Source organism: Cheilinus undulatus, linkage group 11 (assembly GCF_018320785.1).
Source record: "Cheilinus undulatus linkage group 11, ASM1832078v1, whole genome shotgun sequence".
Taxonomy (NCBI): Eukaryota; Metazoa; Chordata; class Actinopteri; order Labriformes; family Labridae; genus Cheilinus; species Cheilinus undulatus.
Genome location: NC_054875.1, coordinates 41,737,815 through 41,763,295, shown reverse-complemented (window position 1 = coordinate 41,763,295; position 25,481 = coordinate 41,737,815). Strand labels below are relative to the sequence as shown.

At 39.7% G+C, this 25,481-nt stretch overlaps 1 protein-coding gene across 3 annotated transcripts in view; it reads left to right on the top strand.

The window, feature by feature from the left end:
- The window catches only part of LOC121517708 (trypsin), a 77,849-nt gene extending 52,457 nt beyond the window's left edge, over window positions 1-25,392 (top strand). For 2 of the 3 annotated variants that reach the window (XM_041799684.1, XM_041799685.1), the window contains exons 2-6: window positions 19,511-19,580; window positions 19,750-19,915; window positions 22,831-22,969; window positions 23,223-23,480; window positions 24,576-25,392. In XM_041799684.1, coding sequence (XP_041655618.1) covers window positions 19,511-19,580; window positions 19,750-19,915; window positions 22,831-22,969; window positions 23,223-23,480; window positions 24,576-24,731 — 789 coding nt within the window. In that variant the 3' untranslated portion in view covers window positions 24,732-25,392. Of the gene's footprint in view, window positions 1-18,894; window positions 18,988-19,510; window positions 19,581-19,749; window positions 19,916-22,830; window positions 22,970-23,222; window positions 23,481-24,575 lie in introns of those variants that run through there. The other variant, XM_041799686.1, reaches the window with a different exon arrangement.
- The last annotated feature ends 89 nt before the right edge of the window (window positions 25,393-25,481 follow it).

Here is a 25,481-nt window from a genome sequence, read left to right as displayed (position 1 = left end):
GGCAGAATTTTCTTTCAAGCGGGGAGGGCCAACCGAACCTGGGGGCGGTGTTAACTCCCCACATGACATCATGAGGGGAAAATCTGAGAATGGCTTGTTTCAGCACACGTTTATTCAAAGGTGGAGAAAGAGCGGGGGAGGACAGGCCAGGGGCACATATATTTGCTGAAAAAGCCTGGAAAAGTTTATTTTGCATTATATGTTACCTTTAAATCTATGTCGTTATTCGAGTCAAACATTCCTAGAAATTTTCTTCTGGAGAAGCTGTAACCTTTAAATGTTTTTTGATTTTTCATCAGTTACCCAGATAAACGACTTCCACTCCAGTCTATACAATAGTAAGCAATGAAAGCTTAACTAAATCAGTGTTTTATTACAGGGCAACCATATTGCATAGATTTATATTGTCTTGTTGTTGCTTTCTGTGACCTGAGAGCTGTAATATTGCAGTTGCATCTTCTTGAATTGTGCATGCAGTCCCAGTAGTTTTCCATGAGGCTCGACTAGCGCTAAATATGATATGGCACCTCATTCCTGATGTGTATGTAAATGTGGTCACTGTGTCCATAGTTGTGTTTTACCTGAGGGCAGTGATTCCCAATGTGTGGCCTCTAGTTGAGGTCCAAGGGGATGACGGGAGGGACCGCGGCAAGGCTGAATAAAAACAATTTACACTGAAAAGGTGTGGAAACCGCAACCAGAGGGGGACTTGGTGGATTAACCATCACTTGTTTAAACAGATTAACAGCAGACATGACAAGTATTCAAGTTTGAAAATGTCATTAAAGGAAACAGCAACCCACTTTCTTGCTGAGTGATGAGATCCATCTTAATCACCTGCTGTTTATCCATTATAAACTGGAATATACGGTATGTTTCTTACTGAGTACTGATAAAATTTCTTGCCCCTACAAGGATGACCAAATAGGGATGTAGTCAGAGAAGGTCTCGGCCTCCTTTGCCAAGCTTTTTTCCTTTGGTAGATCCCAAAGAAAGAAAAATGGCTGATTTTTACACCAGGGTGACATATATTCCAGATTTTGTGGTAACCAACAGAACTGATGGCAAAGTTCTTAAATTCCTGCTCCACAAGAAAGCCGTAAAGCATGTTCCCAAAATGTTGACCCTTTGACATATAGTTAAATATGCACAACTTGAAAAAGTAAACTAGAATCTAATGACCTAAACTGAAAATAAAGAACCTAAAATCTACACTGAGTGTTTTTTTTTAATATCTAAGTAACACTTGGTTTTAATTCTTGTTACACCTGCTGTAGTAACTGAATATAGTGTCCTCTATCCATCTGTGGTATTTGGACACGGCTGTGTAGACTCCAGGGTACTTGGCGTCCCCACAACCTCTCCCCCAAGCCACAATGCCATAAACACGGCCCTCGCACATCAACGGACCTCCAGAGTCACCCTGGAACAGCAGGAAAGAAATAAATCCAAATGAAGCAATGTTTATTGACTGTCAAAACTGAAACTCATCTGTAATGAAATGATGCCCCCTTACCTGGCACGCATCCTTTCCACCTATACTGTAACCAGCACAGATCATGTTTTCTGTTATTTCACCGTTGAATGACTCACTGCTGTTGCATTTTTGCGTCGACACGATGGGGAGTTTCACAGTACGAAGGGTGGAGGGGATCTGACCTCCATCAGGGCTGGTGTGTCCCCATCCCGAGACTCGGCACATCCTGCCCTCTGGTATGGAGGCACCATGCCGGGGTAACAGGGCGATGGAGACGTAGTTGTTCAAATAAGCTGGGGCCATCAGCTGGAGAGATGACGGTCAGATTAATGAGTAAACAGGCTCACTGAGAGTGACTGACGCAATCTTAAATGATGATGACATTCATATGAATATAGTACCTTTATGAGCATGATGTCATTGTCGTTGGTGGTGCTGTTGTACTTCGGGTGGGGAAACACATCTTTGGGCGGGATTTCTTGCTCTGTGCCCTCATACATAACCAGGGAGTAGTCCCCTAATACTGTGAAGAAATTTTCAACCCTGCAAATGAAAACAGGAGTTATAGTTCACAAGCTTTTAAAAAAGTTCCACTTCAAATCTGTGTGAGTCATTTCTTTTTTTAAGAAAAATCAAACTAGCTAGCTAGAACGGTGGTCTTTTTCCTCTGGTGTTATGCTCAGAGAGGAAAGCAAAATCTCTCATAACAGTTTTTTATATCAGGTCGTTAAACCAAAGTTGGGCGATCAGCACCTTCAAATGTCACACTGAGAAGCCATAAACACTTCCTTCTTAGGGCATTTGTGACATTGGTAGTTGATTTCTCTGAAAGCTATGTGCCCATGGACCTCATGGACTACATTTTTTAAGCCACGTATGGAACCAAAAGAGTAAAAGTTTGAATGTAGATAGTCACTTTGGTCATCTTGTCATCAGTTTTTGTTGAATTCAGTATCAGGTAACCTTTGAAAGCTGATGGATTGGCCAGAGTCCATGTCTGTCAGGAGAACAAGGCATAATTGGGTTCTACTGGAAACCAATAATAATGGCTACCAGGGGCGTAGTGTTTAGCTCAGATGTAACTATGGTAAAGCAACAGTTTTTCTGGCCAGCCTCAGTATGAGTTTTATCCATCAACAGGCTCCACCATTCATAAACTACAGCACTATCTACCTGTTGAGCTGAGGTCACAACCAAAGTTGTACATGTCTACTACCCTATGTCTTGAAAGTGATAGATATAACTTTGGTCCAGTTACTTTCAGCATATTTTGTCATTGTTGGTAGCTCAGCCATAGTATGGCCTGAAAATAAGTGAGCAAAAACCATGTAGCTGTCTAATGATTAAAGCCTTTGATGTGTTCTATTTCAGGATTGCGTTGTTTCTAAGTAAACCAATTAATAAGAAAATAAGACATTAGACGAGACAAATCATTATGGACTATGATTCAGTGTAAGACAATTTCATATGGATCACTCGAAAGTCAGAGTTACTCTGATGACAACAGTCAGAGAGCTTTTTTGGTGACTATGTAACAGTGGAAGAGTTAGGCTGTTGACTACTCAACAGTCATGGAGTTCCTCTGGTGACCCAGTACAGTCACAGAAGTAGACTGATGACCACTCAACAGTCACAGAGACCGCTCAACAGTCATGGAGTTCCTCTGGTGACCAAGTACAGTCACAGGGTTAGACTGATGACCACTCAGCAGTCACAGAGTTACTCTTGAGACCGACCAACAGTCAGGGGGTTACTCTGATGAATGATTAACAGTCACAGAGTTACTTAACCTTGCAAAGCAGATGGATCCGCCCGTTTCTGTGTTCCCATCTGAACCATTTGGGCCCGGTTAGAAAGTGACAGGACCAATCAGTGTCAAGGGGCAGTACTTCCGGGCGCGGCAGAGCAAGCAGCGACAATAGGCCAGTGCAATTATGGTGGAAAAGATTGGCGTGGATGCTGCGAAAGCGCCAGTTTTACTAGAACTTGATGACATTTCTTTATTAAAAGAAGAACAAAGAACAGCAGTGAGTTGTTTTTTCTTTTTCAAAATCGACAAAAGTTGTGTATTGACATGTCTACAGTCCCCATGGTTTGTGTTATGCAGCTCTGTACAGCGACATCATGTGTTTCATTGCTTTGATTGGTCCGTAAAGATGTGACAGACAGAACGTTCATCCAATCACCCTCTGAGTTTTTTGTTTTGTTTTTTTTTTTTTTACAAAGGCTCTGCCCTTTCCCAAACACCATCTATGGAAGGTTTACCAGATGGCATGTCAGGTTAAGAGTTTCTCTGATGACTACTCAACAGTCAAAGAGCAATCTTTGTCTCTTGGCACTAAAACCATTCTTGACTTTCATTTTTTTAACTTTAATTGAATTATTTGGTTCATATAGTTAACTGTCAATACTGCCAGTATCTGAAACCTATATTTAAATCATCAGTCTATAGTGTTTGCATTTTGTGTGTAAAAATAAATATACTGTATATCTGATTTAACACTTCCCTTATGGTTTTTTGCAACTGTGATTTTTTTGTTTGCCTTCTAACAAGCATGAACTAAAATACACAGAAAGTCATGTAGCTGTATCATCTGTGATGGTTTTTGTTATTTTTCTTTTTCTTCTTTTTCTTCTTTTCTTCAGACCAGTTTATGTGAGAATATACATAAACATATATTAATATGTGAGTCAGCAATATTAGTTGTTTACTATCTCCTCTTAGGAAAAGGATTTTTTCAAGTTCTGGACTAAGCAACAAGAAAATAATCCAAATTATGATGTGTTCCCTGAGAGCCAAACAATTTGTTCTTGATTTACTTACAATAAGATATGGCTTCAGGGAGCCTGAGGCCAAATATTGTGTGTCAGATTGCAGGACCAAGAATCTCCATTGTTGTTGGTGAAGTCGTATCAATTTCACATGCTTTTTCTATAGAAGGATGATCTGATAAAACTCAATTACTGGATCTTCTTGTTACAAAAAGACACAGACACGCTTAAATGTCAAGTTTAAGTTCTAGTGGGTCAATAGGATTTTTATTGCAGTATATAACTTTCTCAGAAAAAGCCAAATCAGGACACAGGGGCATACAGGCTACAATACCTTTAGATAGTGTTTTTTTCTGCATATTTAGGTAAGTTTTACACGGCAGAGGTAATTCAAAAGTCAGCTCACCCGATGTTGCAGTGTGCTGCTGTGAGTACCCAGTACTTATTTATCAAGACGCCTCCACAGATGTGCCGACGTGAATTTGTCCTCTGTAATGACACAATGTACTTGACTGAATGCGGAACTGGTGCGTATCCTCCCACCACACGCTCCTGTGCTTCCTCTTGACCTGCAGCACACAGGGAAATAAAGAGGATTGGTTTATGAGACAGAAACACATTTTACAGTCCATAAGGTCTTTGTCGAAATGACACAGAGCGAACGCAGTTGTGGCGTTATTACTGCAGTGGCAGAGTCAGCAGGAACAATAGGAGTCATAAAAGAACAGTTGAAATCATTGATTGGAGGCTACTGGGTTAACAGATCAATAGAAAGCAATCTCATCTGAGCAGATCATTGATTCAGAGTGAGAAGTTTTAACCATTATTAAAACCATTTGCAGATGATGCACTAATCTGTGTTTCCATTCAGATAGACCTGAAACTAAATCCTAAACAATGGGACTGTTTAAAAAATTCCAGAAGTTTACCACAGGAGATTTGACCTGATAGAGTCCTGTTTTTATGTCTCCACACTTTTTTCCCCCTTAAAATATTAAATAATCATTCGGACACTGCATTTTATATTTACTTGGGTTGTTTGTGGAACATAAAAATTGGTTTGATCCGAAACATTTAAGTGTTTTTCGTTAAAAGAAGAACAAAGAACAGCAATGAGTTGTTTTCTTTTAAAAAAATGACAAAAGTCGTGTACTGACATGTCTACTGCTTTACTCCTCGGTAGGGGCGCATCTCAGTAGCGACTACGTCATGTGTTTTGCTGCTCTGATTGGTCTGTAAAGATGTGACAGAACATTCATCCAATCACACCCCAGGTTAATTTTTAAAGCCTCTGCCCTTTCCCAAATGCCATCTATGGAAGGTTTACCAGATGGACGTGTGAAAACACACACATCCATCTGGCGTGTCAGGTTAGCAAAAATGGGTACAAAGTGGGCGAAAAAATTGACTAGAGGGGAGAGGGATTATCCAGCCTGTTAGCGGTGCATAGTTCAAGAGCCTGCATTTCTGATGGTATGGGGTTTGATTAATGCCTATGGCATGGGCAGGTTACACGTCTGAAAACAGGAACTATTTCTGCCGCAAAGGTATGTAGAGGTTTTAGAGCAACATACACTTCCATCCAGACAAGGTTTCTGTTAGGAAAGGCCTTGAATATTTTTTCAAGACAATGCTTTAACCACATCCATAAAAAGCATGGCTTTACAGTAGAAGAGTCCTGGTCTGCCTGCCTGCAGTCCAGATCTTTAAAAATAGAAAAATACATTTTATTTCACCTTTTTTAGCTTTTTTAACAGTAATTGTTGTAAGACAAATAAATGTTATTAACTCTACACAAAAACATTGGGCATGTACTGCCAACTTTCTTTGCATCATTACTTGCTAATTCCCTAAGGCGCTGCTTGGGCTCAGTTTTCCCAGCATGCCCTGGGGTTTTGTCCTTTTTACTAGAAGTCAAAGTTGCCTGTGATGCAGTCATCTCTGGTTAGATTTTTTTTTTTTGACCATGCTCCCAGTATTAGTGTTGCTAGACACTGTTGCACCATGAGTGAAGTTACCCACTCAGTTGGAGAGTTGCCCCTGGAAGTGGTTGTGACCTTTACATGACAGGTGTGCTATATTCAGTTGAGGAGCCCTTCCTAGGTCAGAGTTTGCTTGTCTGTCTCTTCCTGGCAGCACACCACTCAGGCTGAGTGGAAGAAGGAGTACAAAATATAACTGTATACAGCCAATGAATAAAATGAATAAGATTCAATCCCCTTTTTGTTACAATAAAGAGTATATTTTACTCATTTTTATAAAGTATTAAGCTGTGGAATCAAATTAGAAATTTTGATTACCCATTTTTTGGGGGGGTATATTGCAGTTGTTGATTTATTCAATATACTGGGAAAAATTTCACGATTAAGCTGCAAACTGTTAACTCAATTTCATTGAGTAGATTTTACAGGTTGTTTTAATGATGCAAACAAAGAAGACTGAGGACAGTTTAGCAGCTAGAATCCAACATCAGACAAGAATGGAACAACATCCCTCTTCGTAAAATCTGGAAACTGGTCTCCTCACTTCCCAGGCGTTTACAGACTGTTGTTAAAAGAAGAGGGGATGCTACTCAATGGTAAGCATGGCCCCGTCCCAACTTTTTTGAGATGTGCTGCTGCCATGAAATTCAAAATGAGCTAATATTTGTTTGTGAAATGGTAAAATGTCTCAACATTCAGCATCTGATATGTTGTTCATGTTCTGTTGTGAATAAAATGTGGGTTTATGAGATTTGACAATCACTGCATTGCACAAATTGTTGTATTTGACACAGCGCCCCAACTTTTTTGGAATTGTGGTTGTAAGATTTCTACCAGTCACATTACCATAATGGGTAATGGCAATTCCCAACACAGAGAAGCCATCAGAGAAACAATATCCTGTCATTACTGTCCAAGATATTGATCCCAGGCTTCAATTAGCAGCAGTGGCGCGTGTAAACAGCAGAATGGTAACTCTATACACAGGGTGGATTGGGTGTGTGGGAGATAAGACCACAGGTTCTACAGAAAGGTTATGTAATGACCTTGCAATTGAACTTTGAATAATGGGTCTCTTGTTTTGTGTCATGCAAGCTAAATAATAAAGAATAATCCTCACTAACTCCTTTACACTGCTGACTGCCTTTGTATCTCACATGTTAGGCTATTTATACCACACTGTTAAAAAAGAAGAGGGAAACTTTATCGCACGCCCAAAGAATTGATCCCTTCTCATCAGTTTCAGATCCCAAAGCTGCTGAAGATGGTTATCAGGGTTTCTTTACATGTTTTATCTTGACAGAAAAATTGTCAGGCACACAAGGAGGCGTTGGTCTCTATTACTTATTATTATTCCACCATGAGACACCATCTTTTACTCCTGAGGTTTCATTTATTTATCTATTTAGCCTTTATATGACCAGGAAGCCCCTTTGAGATGATCTCTTCAGGTTATACAGTATACAATGATGAGTCTCAAGTTTAAATAGACACAATCATGCATGTGAAAGGGGGTCTAACACATGTTAATTTCACCACATAAAGTGTTCATAGACTGCCTTTTTCCATGAGGAAGACTAGACTGTATTTACTGTAAGATATATTCACCAAAAAGAGCTGTTGGGGCTAAGCTTTTTTAAGGGAAAAAGCCATCCAAACCTACCTGGCCCTGTGTGAAAAAGTGATTGCGCCCTTATTAAATCATGAATGAACTTTGATTAACCACAGTTTTTGAGATGCTGATTTCAATTTCACTCGTCACATCCAGGTCTGATTACTTCCAGACCTGTTGAATCCCAGAATTCCCTTAAATAGAAACGGTCTGACAGAGTGAAGTAAATCTAAAAAGTCAACACATCTGCAAACACTTCAAGAACAGATGAGAAACAAAGTCATTGACATCTATCAGCCTGGAAGAGTAACAAAGTCATTTTAAGGCATTGGGACTTCAGTGAACCACGGTGAGAGCCATTTTCCACAAATGGAGAAAACTTGGAGCATTGATGAACCTTCCAAGGAGTGGCCAGCCTATCAAAATAACTCAAAGAGCGCATGGCTAGAACCTAGAACAACATCTAAAGACCTCTCTTGATAATAAGAAAGAGACTGGGCAAAAATGGCCTCCATGGGAGAGTTCCAAGGCCAACACCACTGCTGACCAAAAAGAACACAAATGGTCGTCTCACATTTGCCAAAAAACATCCTGATGATTCACTAAGACTTTTGGGAAAAATTCTGTGGACTGATGAGACAGAAGTTGAACCATTAAATTGTCTCTCTACCAGAAACTCCTGAAGGAGAATGTCCAGCTGAGTCAACTAACACTGTGACTAAAAATGTTAGTTGACTACCTTTTTTCAATGAGAAAGACTAGACTAAGACTAGCTAAAAATAGATATTTGATTACTAATCTGTAACATCTGTAAATCTGTCAAAACACAACATATCCATATCTCTTCTGCCTTTCAGCTGTAGAAACCAGGGTTTGGCAGGGTTCATAGATCCTGCTAACATGATTTGGTACCAAATTTAGGCAAGAGAATAAACATTTGGACTAAATGCGACCCCTTTTCACTAGCTGAAAATGGACTTTAAGTTCTCATCAACTAAAATAAAACTACAAAGGGTAAAAATGACTAAACTGTGGCAAAAACTGAAAGGCAAATTTAATCTAAAGGCTAAGATTGAGATTAATGCAACAGGACAATGGTACAAAACACGCTAGCAAGCTCACCTCTGAATGGCTCAAAAAAGTGAAATGAAGGTTTTGGAGTGTCTGAGTCAAAGTCTGGACTTAAATCTGATTGAGATGCTGTGGCATGACCTTAAACATACCGTTCATGCTCCAAAACCCAATGTGGCTGAATGAAAACAATTCTGCAAAGAAGAGCGGGCCAAAATTCCTCCACAGTGATGTGAAAGACCCGTTGCCTTTGCAAATGCTTGCTTGTTGTTGTTGCCGCCAAGGATGGCACAACCACTTAGGTTAGGTTATGCAACTACTTTTTACACAGGGCCAAGCAGGTCTGGATGGCTTTTCATTCCTTAATTGATTAAATTGCCATTTAAAAACTGCATTTTGTATTAACTCAGGTTATCTTGATCTAATATTAAAACTTGTTTGATGATTTTAAATATTTCACTGTGACAAATATGCAAAAAAAAGAAAGAAAAATCAGAAGGGGGCAAATAATTTTCAACAGCACTGTATCAAGTTAACTTAAAGAGACATTTTGACAAGACGTTCTGATTAACATATGATTACTGTTTTAATTTTGGTCTAGGTAAGAGTGAAAATGACTCAAATTTAACTGAAACTAAATGTCAAACTGAAGATGAAGTCTAACTCTAGAATACAGTCGCTGCCAAAATGAACACAGTGACAAACCCAGCCAAGTCAAATCTGCTGTATCTGTTGATCAGATTGAAAAAATATCCCAAAAAATGAATTTTTGCATCTTTTTATACAAAATTCCATTTAAAAGCCTCTTAAGTCTCGCTAAAGTACCGTTTTCACTTATGTCCAAAGAAATGACAACATACTTTAGTATTTAGGAAGTAAACATAAGAGAAATGAATCCATTAGCTCTTTATTTTTAACAAATATAGAGAGCTAGCAAAGGAAAAAACATAAATGTTGTCACTTTGATACCCATGAGTCTGTTGATCATGATATATGGTACTTTAAGCTGTAGATTTGCTTTTATACTCAGCATTTAAAGGCCTAACAGGGGTATGAATCAATATTAACACTAGTAACATCTCATGACATTGCTTTATATTTTTTCACTGTATGTATTTCACTCGCATGGTACCTACTTGTTTAAAAAATGCCAATTCAACCTTATTCCTAATATTATTGCTGGTGTAATTTATGATTTAAAGCACTGAGAGGCTCAGTCAAGGGCAGTAGAAATGTCTGAGTCAAACTTTAATACCAAAGGTTCATTTTTTGGGGGGGAACATTAGGACTAAAAGTCCAAAAAAGTGCAGCCAGCAGGGTTTAAAACTTTGATTAGAGGGATGTTAATTACATATCAGGTTCTATTTTAGCCCCTTTCAATACAAATTTAATTCAAGAGCTCAAACCTGTTAGAATAATGATGTTAGAGTCAGCTCAACTTTCCTGCCTTTATAGCCCAGAGGCATAACTTTACTTGCAGCTCTGCCATGCATTCATAAATAGTCTGTTAAATATGATAATTCACTCATACATAGACTCTTAACCAGAGCAGATAGAGAGGTGTACTCACAGGTTACAGCCAGGACTTTTAACAGTGCACACAGCAGTAAAGATGGCAGCTCCATAGCGAGACAAATGGAAGAACCGTCTACACGTACTGAGAGACTTCACCTGTGTGCTACCTGTCTAATCTTAACACGAGGACATCACACCTGCACTCTCAGGTTTCTTATAGTTTCTATTTCAGTTTCCATGGCCACCACTTTGTCCGGGAATGATATATAATTGAAGCTACCACAGGACGGCCCCTTTTCCTCACCTCTTCCATGACCTACTACTACAGCGTGGCATTGTTTATGTAATCCTGTGGTTATAGAGGCCCGTTTACTGTCACATAAAAGGTGAAGGATACGTTACCTTTACCGGGCTGTCCTCATTCTCCACGTCATGTTATTGTCCAGCTACTCTGATCCTGTATTCATGTCTGCTGTGTTTTGACATGTGTCAGCCTGTAATTGTGGTTCTTTTATTTTCAGTCAACAAAAAGGCTCCAATAACTTCTTTAGTTATACCCTAATGTTTTCTAAAAATGCAATCCATTTTGTTTTCTATGTTTAAATATTGCCTAATAAATCATTTTACATGGCCGCAATCTAGTCATTAAAGGAAAGAGCAATGACGGATATTCTAGGGAAAAAACTAACAGACTCTGTAGCCATAGGTGGCTTTACGACCGCAATTTCAAAAAAGTGGGGACACTGTAAAATCTTAAATGGAAAAGAATGCAATCTGCAAATCTCATAAACCCATTTATTTTTGCAAGTGAACACTGGAACATATCAGAATTTGCAACTGAGATATTTTACAATTTCATAAAAAAAATAGCTCATTTTGAATTTGATGGCAGTAACACATCTCAAAAATGTAGGGACAGGACAACTAAAAGCTGAAAAAGCAAGGGGTACGAATGAAAAACAGCAGTAAAAGAACTTTGCAACTAATGATTGCCCCAGATGGGGAGTGATCCTTGCCCCAAGTGATGGAGTTCAGGTATCTTGGGGTTTTGTTCACGAGTCAGGGTAAAAGGGAGTACGAGATTGAGAGACGGATTACTGTGGAGTACAGCAGGCATGGTGCCGGACCGTTATAGTGAAGAAGATGCTGAGCCGAGAGGCAAATCTCTAACTCTACCGGTTGATTTACCTCCCAACCCTCACCTATGGTCATGAACTCACAGTAATGATCGCGGATACAAGCAGCTGACATGAGTTTCGTCCGGGGGGTGGCTGGGCTCAGCCTCAGAGATAGGGTAAGGAGTTCAGACACCCAAGGGGTAGAGCCGCTACTCCTTCGCATCGAAAGGAGTCAGTTGAGGTGGTTCGGGCATCTGATCAGGATGCCTCCCTGGGCACCTCCCCGTGGAGGTATTCTGGACACGCCCGGCTAACGGGAGACCTCAGGGAATACCCAGGATGCGCTGGAGGGATTATGTATCCTGTCTGGTCTGGGAACGCCTCGGGATCCCCCAGCAGGAGTTGGTAGGTGTCGCTGGGAAAATGGATGTCAGGGTGGACTTGCCAGCTCAGGATAAGCGGATGAAGATGGATGGAAATTTCAGTCGAGAAGACTATATACTCCACTCTAGTTTAATAGCTCATTCCTGAACTGTGTCATGCATTCCCGCACTCATACTCTCTCATAGTCACGTCTATCCAATAGCTCTGCCCCTTTTAAATATGGCTGTCCCCTTCACCTGTTCATTTACGGCATGTTGTTATCACCCCAGTCTCCATAATGCTGTCAGCCTCTTCACTCTATGGTCCTCAGACGTCAGCTTCAGACATCATCTCCTCACCTTGATCAGTGTTTAGCTAATTAGCCTCAGATGACATCTAGAGTCTACACCACCACTAGAACCAGTGTCTGGACTCCATAGGGGGATGGAGCCCGCTGCCACTCAGGGCAGAAACCCTTGGATCATGCTATGTCCTTATGAAGTTCAGGGCACCAAAGAGACTCTAATAATTCAGTATGACATCTATGTAAAATGAACATTTATCTTTGAATCAGTCACTTGTATCTCTTGACTGAAATTAGAGTAATTGGCAACACGTCGCTAACATGACTGGGTTACGTGTGTTTCCATCCAGACAATGTCTTTATCAGGGCAGGCCTTGCACATTTCAGCAAGACAATGTTACACTGCATACTACATCCATCACAACAGCATGGCTTCACAGTAGAAGAGTCTGAGTGTTGAACTGGCCTTCCTGCAGACCAGAGCTTTCACCCATTGGCGTAGAATGGGGGGGATGATCAGGGCCCACAGTAGGGAGGGGCCCCTTGAAATGCCTGCAATGAAAAGTGTGTTTTTATTATATTTTTAGTGTCCCTTCCTTAAAAATGCCCAAATGGTGTAGTCCAGCGCTGCAGACTAATGCAAGTAAATTCAATCTAACCATAGTAAAAATATCGCTCATAAATTGGGAAATTATGGTTAAAAATACATCAAAATGCATCGATATTTTTCAAAATGATGCAACATTTGTTGCTCCACTATCCAGCTAAGGGGAGCCCTGTGTAATATTCTTTCTAGGGGCCCTAAATCCTTAGCTCCGCCCCTGCTGTCACCAATAGAAAACATGTACCGCATCTCATAATGAAAAACCCAGAACTGTTGAGCTAGAATCCTTAACACGACACGAATGGGACAACATTCCTCACCCAAAACTCCAAGGACTTGTCTCCTTACTTCACAGACATTGATAGACATGGTCAGGGTTCTGTTTTCATTTACATTTTACACATTGTCCCAACTTTTTTGGAACTGGGGTTGTAATAAAAGGCCAGTCATAGTGTGAAAACTTAGAGGTGTCACCTTCTGAAGAGGAGAGAGTAGCGCGGTGTCATTTTATCTTTGAAGGTGAGAGAACATGACATAAGAGTGATAGGAGCTCATGTTTGGATTAAACTGGTAGCTGTCGTCTGAAATTAAAGAAGATACTCTAAGACTTCCTGCAGCTATTCATCATTCTAAAGTTATTTTCCTGGAAGTTTTAACGAGGGCTTTGACTGATGACAAGCAGCTAAATCTTGTCTCTCTGACCCAGGTCGAACTAACACTGCTGCTCCACATCTATCCTGGAGCCGCTGTGCCATTAAAAATGGAGCAGGTCTCATCGCTGATACCGACCCTCTATGGAGTTCCTGACCTCGGCCGGCTAATAGCCCTCTCTGTTGCCCTTCCTGCTTCGGATAGCTTTACTCTCGTTGCCTCTTACGTCCCCTGAGTGCTGACCGCTGGCTTTTTCCATGTGACCCTCTCCTCCGTCCAAGTGCTGTCATCATTACATGTAACTGCCAGCTCCATGTACTCACATCTCTGCAACTACTGCCCCAATCTTTAAAAAATACCTCCTTTTCTTTCAGTTTGTGTTTATTTTAAATGACTGTAATGCATATGAGCATGGCAGCATTAGATTTAACTCCATCTGTGATACACAACAAGGACTTTAAACACAGCTAATCAGAGCTGACATATTTCTAGTAGCTTTAAAACACGAGGGTTACATGTGTTGTTTTTAATTACAGCCTGGAGATGAAAAGCAAAACTGAAGGCAGTTAAAAATATCTTATTCATGAGGCAGTAACACAGTATTTTACTGGTGAGGAGTTAAATAGATCCAGAGATGTTAGAATCTACTCTGGTATCACTTTCTTCACAGTTCCAGTGACTCAGCGCAATTCCCGTTCAAGCGAATGCTACAAAATTAAGAAAAATCTTAAAATTAAGTGCATTTGTGTGACTCTAGCTATGTTCAACTGGACACAACTGGAATAAAAGCCAGATTAGAATCAAAAAGATTCAGATTCAGAATTAAATTTTATTCTAGGGTGTTTTATGCTGACTGTTATTCTGAGCTGTGTCTCCTGTTCCTCAGGGTTAAACTGCTCTTACTGCACATGCCCGCCTCTGTGTGTCTGAAGGTCATCCTGCAGACGTGCACTGTCCCCGTGTTTATCGACTCAGGAGGAGTTTATACAGCTGAGCTTTCAGTTTGATGTAGGAAATCAGCAGCAGCAGATGGCTTGTTATGTGTGATGTATGGTGCCTATGAAAAATAGTCAACACCTTAAACATTTTACCTTTTATTGGTTTAATAAATCAATCATGGTCAGGGCTTTTTGATAAAAAACGACCAAAAAACCCTCTTTAATGTCAAAGTGAAAACACATTTCTACAAGCTAATGCCAATTAAGAAAAATATGTAATGTAAAATAAGTGACTGCCTAAGTATTCACCCCCTAGAAGTCAGTATTTAGTAGACACACCTCAGGCTTGCACATCTGAACACTGACACTGTACTCCATTCTTCTTTGCAAAAACTGCTCAAGCTCTGTCAGGTTGCATGGGGATCAGGTGTGAACAGCCCGTTTCAAGTTTACCCACAAATTCCCAATTGGGTTGAGGTCTGGGTGTTGACCCGGCCACTCATGTCGCTTTTGCTATATGCTTCAAGTCATTGTACTGATGGAAAATAAATCTTTTCCCAGCTCTCTTGCAGACTGACTAAGAGTGTCCTCCAGGATTTTTCAGTATTTTACAACATTCATTTTATCTTCTACCTTTACAAACCTTTACAAGGCTGGCTGCCCAGAAGCACCCCCACAGCATGATGCTGCCACCAAAGTTGGGATGGTGTGTTTGTGGTGATGTGCAGTGTTTGGGGTCTTGTCTGATGGCACCATTTTGGTCACATCAGACCAAAAAAAACTTTCTTCCACTTGACCATTGAGTCTCCTAAATGCCTTCTTCAGTTTTCTCACATAGTGGCTTTCTCTTTGCCACTCTCCCATAAAGCGTTGTCTGGTAGCAAACCGAAGCAACAGTCGTATGCAGAGTCTTTCCCATCTCAGCTGCTGAAGCTTGAAACTCCTTCAGAGTAGTAATAGCTGTCTTAATGGCCTCTCTCACTCGTCTCCTTATTGCATGGTTACTCAGTTTGTGAGGACGGCCTGATCTTGGCAGACTTATACATTTGCCATATTCCTTCCATTTCTTCGTGATAGATTTAACTGACCTCTTGTGGATGATCAGTTCCTCTGGAAGTTTTTTTAATATCCATCCCCCGCCTTATACATTTCAATGGCATTTTCTCTGAGTAAGTTGGAGTGTTCTTTTGTCTTCAAGGTGTAATGGTAGCCATGAATACTGATTAACCAGTGACTGGACCTTCCAGACACAGGTATCTTTATACTACAATCACTTGAGACACATCACTGCACTCAGGTGATCCCCATTTCAACTTCAACTACATTTCTTCAAACATATTTGGCTATGCATTTTCTGATATTTTTAAATAAACCCATAACACCTCTGCAGACGGTACTACTACTGCAAAAAACAACAATTTATCTCTCGTTTTGAAAGCCTAAAGAAAAATATTGCACAAATTACCGCTGAATTGTGTTTCACCATGCCTGTAAGAACATATTCTGCATTAAAGCCCTTAATATTTCCTGTTATGTGTGATGAAACTCACTAAGAAAGTTTCCCAGAGCTGATGAAAGCACACCACTTATACTATCTAATCAAAAATACTTTTCCGCATGCTTTGGGGTAATAAAATCTCAATAAGGAAGCAACAGTTTGTTCAATTGATTTCAGATGTCTAAGTCTCCAGTAGGGTTCAAATGTGATCCAATATGTGAACACAAACCTGAGGAAGGAGGGGTTTTTAATCTTCTGGTGTCCTGCATCTCCTCCTCCTCCAATCTTCTCCTCTTGGAGTATTTCCACAGGGAGCTGACAGACATGAGTTATCTGGAGGAATCCGGATTAAAGGCCTGAATCACCTCAGCTGGGTCCTATTAAACGGGGAGAGGCAGCAGTTTTTCTTAAGTTTAGGCTTGGCTCTCTTTTCACAATGACAGCATGCAGGAAATCACCAGAAAGCACCCGAACGTCTGCTAACAATGAAACTTTTCACCTCAGGCTCCAGGGCAAAGCTAATCTGCATCTAGCTGGATTAAAAATGTACAATTATCAAACACAGCATGGAAATAGACTCTTTCCAATTATAACTGGCAACACAGAAGCCAGTTCTTAGAAATCTGAGGGAATATTTTGTATAGGCGTTGTATGATATTTCTCCACTGTGGGTAAATCTGTCAAAAAACAAGGCATCTGTATCTCTTTTGCCTCTTAGCTGTAGGAAGCAGGGACCCCAGGTTTGGCAGGGTGCATAGAACACACTACCATGATTTGGTACCAAATTTAAGCAAGACAGTAAATGCTTGGACTAAAGTAAAGAGTAAATATGAGGACTTTTTATGGACTTAAACTAGACTAAAATGTTTTGTAGTTTTTGTCAACTAAACTAGACTAAAACTATAAAGGTTAGACATGAATAAAATGTGACTAAAACTAAAAGACTAAGACTAAAATTTAAAAAGCTGTCGAAATTAAAACAGCTGCTGAGTAGACTAAATGTTTGGTTGTGATCTGGCCATCGACAGAGTTCCAGGTGAAGATGGAGAATAGTACAACGAAGAGCTGAACTTACAGAAACGCCAGACCAAATAATAAATAGACTCAAGAAACTTATGAAGGAATACCAGGACAGCGAGAAGACTTGGGCAAAAGTAGAGCTGTCTCTAAGTCCATCATGTCCTCCCTCTTTGGTTCTGCTTAAACTGGTGTGAACACAGGCTGGTTCACCAGAAAGTACCAGTGTTCTGAGGCTCCAGAACGGAGCAAGAGCCCGGACCAGAACCAGAACCATGACTGTCTGAAAGCACTATCCATGATCTGCTTAGCACTCATCGAAGTTGGATTGTGAACACTTCCTTAAGAGTCTTTTGGCCTGGCTGGGTTCTGCTCCTGGGATGATGATTTGCTAGGTGCCACCTAATGTTACTCGTATTCCCCATTAAGTACTGCGGTCTAGCAGTTTTTGCACATTGTTTTTTTTTTTCTGTTTGTCCATCACCTTTTCTCCTTTCTCATTTCTTTACACCAGGAAAGCAAAAAGCTTTCACACGTCAGTTTTAAAAGTCACTGGAGCCTCCGCTATTTTAAAAAGTGTGTCACTCGGATCTCCCTCGTCACTCGAAGCATCCACCATTTTTAGATCAAGCTAGCGAATGGAGCACAAAGGATGATGGGTATGCAGGGACCAATGGTAACTGTAGTTCCAACTTTCCTTTGCTCTGCTTCACTGAAAAGTGACTCTTGTTGCCCTGAAGACCAGTCGTTTGAAACTATATGTCCACAATGACATTGAGACTCTTCTGTCACAACAATATTGAAAATTCACAATGGATGGATGGATGGATGGATGGATGGATAGATAATCCCAAGGGAAAGTCAAGATACCGAAACATCTCTACTGTCCGCCTACTTGTGGACAATGCCTCAAAAATCAGGGTGAATGAATTAAATTATGGAGGTCAAAGGTCAGTATTTTCTGCATCTGTTTGACCTTCATACACAAGCCTTGTAATCCAAAGTTTATTGCAAAATATGATCTACATCATTAAAGTAAGGCATAGCATTCTAACCGTCACCGCAGAAACCAACCAGACCTTCTTCTTGACCCACCAATGAACTCCCAGTACAAAAAGCAAAAATGGGTTAAGAAGGCACAATGGTCAAATGTAGGCTAAAATGGCAAAAAGCAGCTAAAAAGTGGCAAAAATTGGTTAAAAGCAGCAAAGAAAGCAGAAAAGGGCACCTAAAATAGTGAAGGGGGCAATAAAGCAGCAAAAATGGATTAAGAAAGGCAAAATGGTCAGAAATGGGGTGAAAATGGTGAAAAGCAGCTAATAAGTGGCAAAAAATGGGCAAAAAGTGGCATAAATAGGTTAGAAGTGGCAAAAATCGGCACCAAAAGCTGTGAAAGGGGCAAAAAAGCAGCAAAATTGTGTTAAAAAAGGCAAAATGGTCAAAAATTGACTGAAAAGCGGCTACAATGTGGCAAAAGCTGCAAAAATAGGTTAAAAGCATCAAAAAAGCAAAAGTGAGCAGCTAAAGTAGTGAGAGTGGCAAAAAAACATCAAAAACAGGTTAAACGTGGAAAAAAGGGAAAAAAGTCCAGCCAAACACTGCATATCACCATCAAGAGTTCGTTCTAGTCGGCTATCTTTTACAGTATAGCAGTGTAGTAAATCCAACTTTTTAAAATGCTACTATAGAATACAGACGCCTACAGAACAAGCTTTGGGACAAATTGTTTCAACATAATTATGCCACATCACAAAGCTTCTGTAGTCGATGTGCTTTGTGTCCACAGCCTTGTGGTGATGACCCCAAAGAGGCGTTCCCATCTTGAATCCCCCCATGTCCCAAGATAAGTGCAGAAAAGTAGAGCTTAGACACAGACATAATACAAGAGGACATTTAGCTTTGTCGTATTATAGGTCATTTTCTTTGTTGGAGTACAAAACCAGACGAAAAGATTACTGAAACAAAAGCTTTAGACGTGGTTAGAGTTACACTATAAGAGGAGGGTGGAGAGCAGGGGTCCCAGCAGTTGGACATACTCAGTGGGTTACTGGGTTTGAGAGTACCGGTAAGTTTCAGATCATTTTGACCTTTTATTTTAAATTAATGGTGTATATTGAATAGGCTGGCTTCTATTTAATATATTAAAATCTGAGTTTGGCATGACTGAAAATGATGTTTGAACGTTTTTATCCATCTTCTAAAGACAGAAAAAAAAAATATAGTTGAGAATTATAAGTAAGCATTCAATTTTTAAAAAGCTCTGATTTATTACAGCTCAGTTAAAGACTATTACACAGCTTTTTTTAAGTAAGACCATTAGTTATGTTCATATGGGGGGAATTTTTGTCATTTTATTTTGTAAGTTGCAACAAAATTTTAAAATATTTCTTTCAAAAATACCTGTATGTGTCAGACAAACTTCTTTCTTGGTGAAAATTAGGATTTGAAACATAAAAATGTTGTGTTATCTTGCAAAGTGGGACAACAAAATGGTTGGATTCTTAATTTTAGTTCAATACCACTTCTTCTTACATTACAGTGTTCTACCTTGAGTTTTACAGTTATTATTTTATGCTTCTGTGTTGCAGGTGATAAGAAAAACTATGAGTCTCCTGCCTGGGTCTGTGGTGCTCTTCATTTTGGCACTTTCACTTTCCGGTAAGTCCTTGAACCATTAATACCTTTACGGTTAAAACAAAGGAATGAAATCCTTAAAATCTCACCTAAAGGGACTGAAATGATGAAACATCATTTAGCTTCATATGATCACAAAAAACGTGATTTAAAACCAAAAAAGCTTAACGGACTGTGTGTATTCTGTCTGCAGAGACATTTGCAATCAGGATCATCGGCGGTCATGAGGTCTTGCCGTACTCGATGCCATATCAGGCCTCCCTGCAGTATGTGGATAGGAAAAACAATAGGAGACACTACTGTGGAGGAACCCTAGTGCACCCACAGTGGGTGGTGTCTGCTGCCCACTGCTGGAGACCGTGAGTACTAACTCTACACAGTTAAAGGAGTAAACCTTGATGTTTTGAACAACTGTGGATGAGGTTTTCAGATTCCTTACTTACTGGAAATTGTCCGAGTTGCATTTAAAATGTATGTAAAATGTACTCATAATAGGTATGCGTCAAACATGAGGTACAGCGCATTTAAAAAGAACCAAAACCACGCTCACTTGTTCTATTTTGTCATGTTGCAGCCTAAAGCTACAGTCGAAAAAATTCATTTTTATTCTCATTAATCTACTCTCAGTACTCCATCATGACAACATGAAAACAGAATTTTAAATTTTTTTGCAAATTTATGAAAAATAAAAAACTGAAGTATCACATTAAAAGTATAAAGACTCTAGGTTCCTCCCAGTGTCCTGGACCTTTGTTGACATGTTTCTACACCTTGATTGGGGTCCATCTACGGTAAATTAAATTGACTGGACATGATTTAGAGAAGGCACACACCTCTCCATAGGAGGCTGCACAGCTGACAATGCATCTCAGAGCAGAGACAAACCCATGAGGTCAAAGGAACTGCCTGCAGAGCTCAGAGACAGGATTGTTGCAAGGCACAGATCTGGGGAAGGCTAACAAAAACTCTGCTGCACTGAAGGTTCCCAAGAGCACAGGGGAAGTCTGGCACAACCAGGACTCTTCTAAGAGCTGGCCAACCAGCCAAACCGAGCAATTTGGGGAGAAAGTTCTGGAAGGATAGCCATCCTTACAGCCCTCCACTGATCTCGGCTTTATAGCAGAGTGGCCAGACGGAAGTCTCTCTTCAGTGCCGAACACGAGAGCCCTCAAATGACACATGAAAGCAAACACCCGATCTCGACCTTGTAACAACCAGGAAGCACATGCTGGTGGATCTAGGCTGCCTGAAGGTCTCAGAAATATAAGCCAGGCAAGAACCATAAAAGCTTTAAAAGTGGTCAGTAAAACCTAAAATCAATTCTAAAAGCGACAAGAGCCAGTGAAGGAAATCAGTGATTTGGTGTTGTCTGTTAAAACCAGTGAAAAGCCTAGCTGCTGCGTTTTGGACCAGTTGAAGGTGGGAGAATGACTAGTGACCAGAGAAGAGGGAGGAACAGAGAACAGACAACTGTCAGGTCAGGAGTGATGAGTGCATGATGATTTCTCTAGATCAACCGGAGACAGGATGAATTTGACTTTAGAAATTGTTCTGATATGGATAAAGCATGACTGTACAATATTTTATGAGATATTCAGAATCAAATTGATATTTGCATCAAAAAGGGGTCCGAAGGTTGTGGCTGAGATGGGATATTTGAGGACAGGGGACTGAGGGAACTTTGGATCTGCTTGATTTGTAAATTAGGGTAGCTTATTAATTAATTCTGATTTTGAGTTGTTAAACTGAAGAAAACATTGTGTGAAGAGTGGGTAAAAAGTGGCAAAAGTTGGTTAATAGTGACAAAAAATGACTGAAATCGGCAAAAATGACTGAAAATGGCAAAACTGGGAGTTTAGATTGGTGTAAGAGGTTAAAAAGTGGAAATAAATAATATGTGACAAAAATTGGACAGAAATTTTAAAGTGTCAAAAATTGTGAAGGTTGGCAAAAAAGGGTATTTCAACAAAACTGGGTTAAGAAAGGAAAAAATGGGTGGAAAATTTGAGAAAAGTGGTTTCAGAAATGCAAAAATAGGGAAAAAACTGGAAAATACTGGTTAGAAGTGACAAAAAATGACTAAAAGTGGCAAAAATGGGAGCTAAAATGGTGTAAGGGGTTATAAAAGGCGAAAAAAAGATTATAAGTGGCAAAAAATTGCAGAAAATAGCTGAGAAAAGTGGTTCAAAAGTGTCAAAAATTAGTCAAGAGTGTCAAAAAATTGGTCAAAAGTGTCAGAAATTGTGAAGGGTGGCAAAAAAGTGGTATTTCAACAAACCTGGGTTAAGAAAGGAAAAAAAATGGGTGTGAAAATGGAGATAAGTGGTTTAAAAAACTGCAAAAATAAGGTAAATTAGGCAAAAATGGGTTAATAGTGGCAAAAAGGAATCAAAGTTGGGAAAATTGGAGCTTCAATGGTGTAAGGGGTTTAAAGGGGGAAAAAGGGAGAAAAGTGGTTCAAAGTGTCAAAAATTGGTCAAAAGTGTTAGAAATTTTAAGGGTGGCGAAAAGTGGTATTTCAACAAACCTGGGTCAAGAAAGGAAAATAATGGGTGGAAAAATTGAGATAAGTGGTTTAAAAAATTACATACATGGGTTAAAATTGGCAAAATTTGGGGGAAATAACTGGTGAAAAGTGGTAAAAGAGTTGCAAAAATTGGCATAAATGGGTTCAAATTTTCGAAAACTTTAGCAAAAACATGGGCCATGAAAACTGGTGAAAAGTGGTTTAAAAAGTGGCCAGTGTGAACTAAGGTGGCAAAAACAGATTAAAAGAGTCAAAAAAGTGATAAAGCAGCTCATATGGGTTAAGAAAGGAAAGAAGTAGCAAAAATGGGCAGTAAAAATTGCGAAAAGCAGTTAAAAGTGTCAACAATGGGTTTAATGTGGAAACAAATGCGGCAGGTTTAAAGGTGGCACAAAAATGATTTGAACATCAGAATGCAACAATACCTTGACACTCTTTTCACATCAAAACCAAGCAAATGTTAGCCAGGATGCTAGCACCAATGCTAGCATGTGCAACACACATGCATTGATGTCATCTATATATCCTTACTGGAGAGGGCCCATTCTCTGGGTTTGTCAGGGGCCCAAACAATACTGTGGGCCGGCCTGGTGATCACAAAGGTTCTTTCTAAAAGACAGTAATAGGAATACAGTAGTAAATCATCCTTCATAACAGTCAAATGCAGCACAGATATGACATGGTTAATTTAGTATACTGCATTTAGCTACAGGGTAACATCTAAAGCCCCCTCTATCTGTTTTTCAGGAGCAGTCGAGTAACGGTAGTGCTGTGTGAACACCACCTGTATAAAAAAGAAGGATTTGAGCAGGTCTTTAACGTCTCGAAGATATTCGTCCACAGCTACAACCGCAATACGTTCAACAACGACATCATGCTCCTAAAGGTAGGTAGAAGAAGCAGGGGGTTATTATGAGTTCACCATAGTCACACAGTGGGTATTACTAACTGGAATTATGGCGTGAATGGAGAGCTCCAATTATCCTGTAATGTAACACACCACCCCCTTTTGACGTCAGACCATATTTTTAAGTAAACACAGCAGTGCAACATCATATTAGTCTTTCAACTTCCTTCCTTTGAGTAAGAAGTGAAAGAAAAATGGTGGAATGATGTGTCGACTTTGGTTTGTGTTGCAGCTGAGTCGGCCTGCACAGGTGAACAAGTGCGTCCAGCCAGCTTCTCTGCCAGATCTAAACACTCCAGCTCTCAAAGACGATGTGTGCACAGTGAGCGGATGGGGTGTGACAAAGATTTACAGCTACTCCCTCTCTCCTGTGCTACGTGCTGTGGATGTGAGAATAGTCCCCTACTGCCGTTATTATTACTACTGGAGGATGATCACTTCAAACATGCTCTGTGCTGGTTCACGATTCGGTGGAAAAGATTCCTGTCAGGTACAAACTTTGCTGTCTTTTTCTTATAAAGTATGTACAGTTTAAATTCTACTATCATGGACTTAATTATGGATAGAGCACTGGTATTTCTGAAGAATATGGCCCTTTCCATGTTATTGAACAAAAAGTAACCATATTAGAGGGTGAACTTCCAAAGCCATCATACTTTTAGCCTAAAGAGTTAAGACAGAGTAGATAGTGAAGACACCTCAATGCTGATTTCAAACACCAGTACATTTTTAATGACCATGGCTCACTTTACCTGGTTTTGTCCAAACTGGGAACCCTAGATGGCACACTATCACACTTTTTCTACTGAGAGGGCACCCTGGAGAGCACTTCTCCAAATAGTATCTACCTGCAGTCTCAGGATTGTAGTTCAGGACCACAGAAATAGGACCCCTCTTTTTTCATGACAGCACCACCCAGTAAAGTGGATGAGCATTGAAATTAAACAAGCTGCATGCTGGGAATAAGAATAAGCTCATCAGGTAAAATAAAAATGAAATCATCAGGCATGTAGGTCGCTCAGGATTTATCAGAGTGCATGATGTAGCACAACCCAGGGCTCGGTGGAGCGCTAGAGTCAAGCTTGACACATTCACTAAATGTGCAGATTTCCCTAAAAGAGCAGTTGTTGAGATAATTCAGTCTGGATCATGGAGGTGAACTGGTTTTACCTTAATCTATGCTGATCCATTGGGTGTCTATGGAAGTATTAGGGCCAGTGAAATAAAAAACTTTTGAGACACAAACTTTTTTACTTGTGAGAAAAAAACTCAGAATTCTGAGATTAAAAACAAAAACTTTTACCTCAGAATTCTGACTTTTATTTCCTCAGAATTCTGACTTTAATCAGAATTAGAAAAAAATAGTACATCTCAAAATTATATATTTTTTCAGTGGCCTTAATCATCTTCCATAGGTGTCCCTTTTGACTAAATGTTAAAAAAGTCCATACAAGTTATCTTTATATTTAATCAAATGGAAGAACTTTGTTTTTTTTTTTAAGTAGTACTGAAAAATAGAATATACCATTAATAATGGCACTGAAAAGGTCATTTATTATCTCTGGTCTGTTTTGGTGTTCCTCAGGGCGACTCTGGTGGTCCTCTTATCTGCAACGGCTACTTTGAAGGCATCGTCTCCTGGGGTATCAGCTGTGCAAACCCCTACTTTCCTGGAGTCTACACCAAAGTCAGGAACTACTCCAAGTGGATCAACTGGATTATCAAAAATAACACACCTTGAACAGTCCCCACAAGAAGCACCTAAAATCACCTCATTATGGCCTTTAATATTTACAGAATACTGTCCTATGTTTTTTTTTAAAGATGCAGTTTACTATGTTTGGGTTCTTTTCAGAAATCCAGGATTATCTGCTGTTTCTAAATATTGATTTCCTTTTATTTCTTGTATTCAATTTGCCCATAAAATGTTCATTTTACTTTTTCACCATCACTCAAATTTAAAGATTGTACAGATTTAAGTCATTATAACCATCATTTTTATCAATATTATTATTATTAGTGGTGGTGTTTAAGCAATAGTAGCAAAACTGTTGAGTTGCATTGACGTGCAAGGTTTGGCAACGTGATTAAAATCAATACCAATATGGAATTTCACCCAACTCACTTCTATTGATGTTTCCATATTAAATCAATATTTTTTAATTTTCATATAAAGTTAAATCAATATTCTCTTCAAAGTGACAAATGTGATGATCGCACACAGACATATCATATACAGCAGTGCCCATCAGCATTTGTCACAACTCCTGACTCCTTCTACACTTTATTGAAACATGCAATCCATTGTTAATATGAACATATTGATTTGTGTTGTTCAAAAGGCATCGCAGCCAAGTACTGGATCAATACTGAGCCCCAGTACCCTCCTAATGTCACTACAAGCACTGAGTGAATAAACCATCCACATGACAATAAAGATGCACTGTGTCTCGCATGTTTAGAGCTGTCTTGCAATCTTTGCTTCATCATT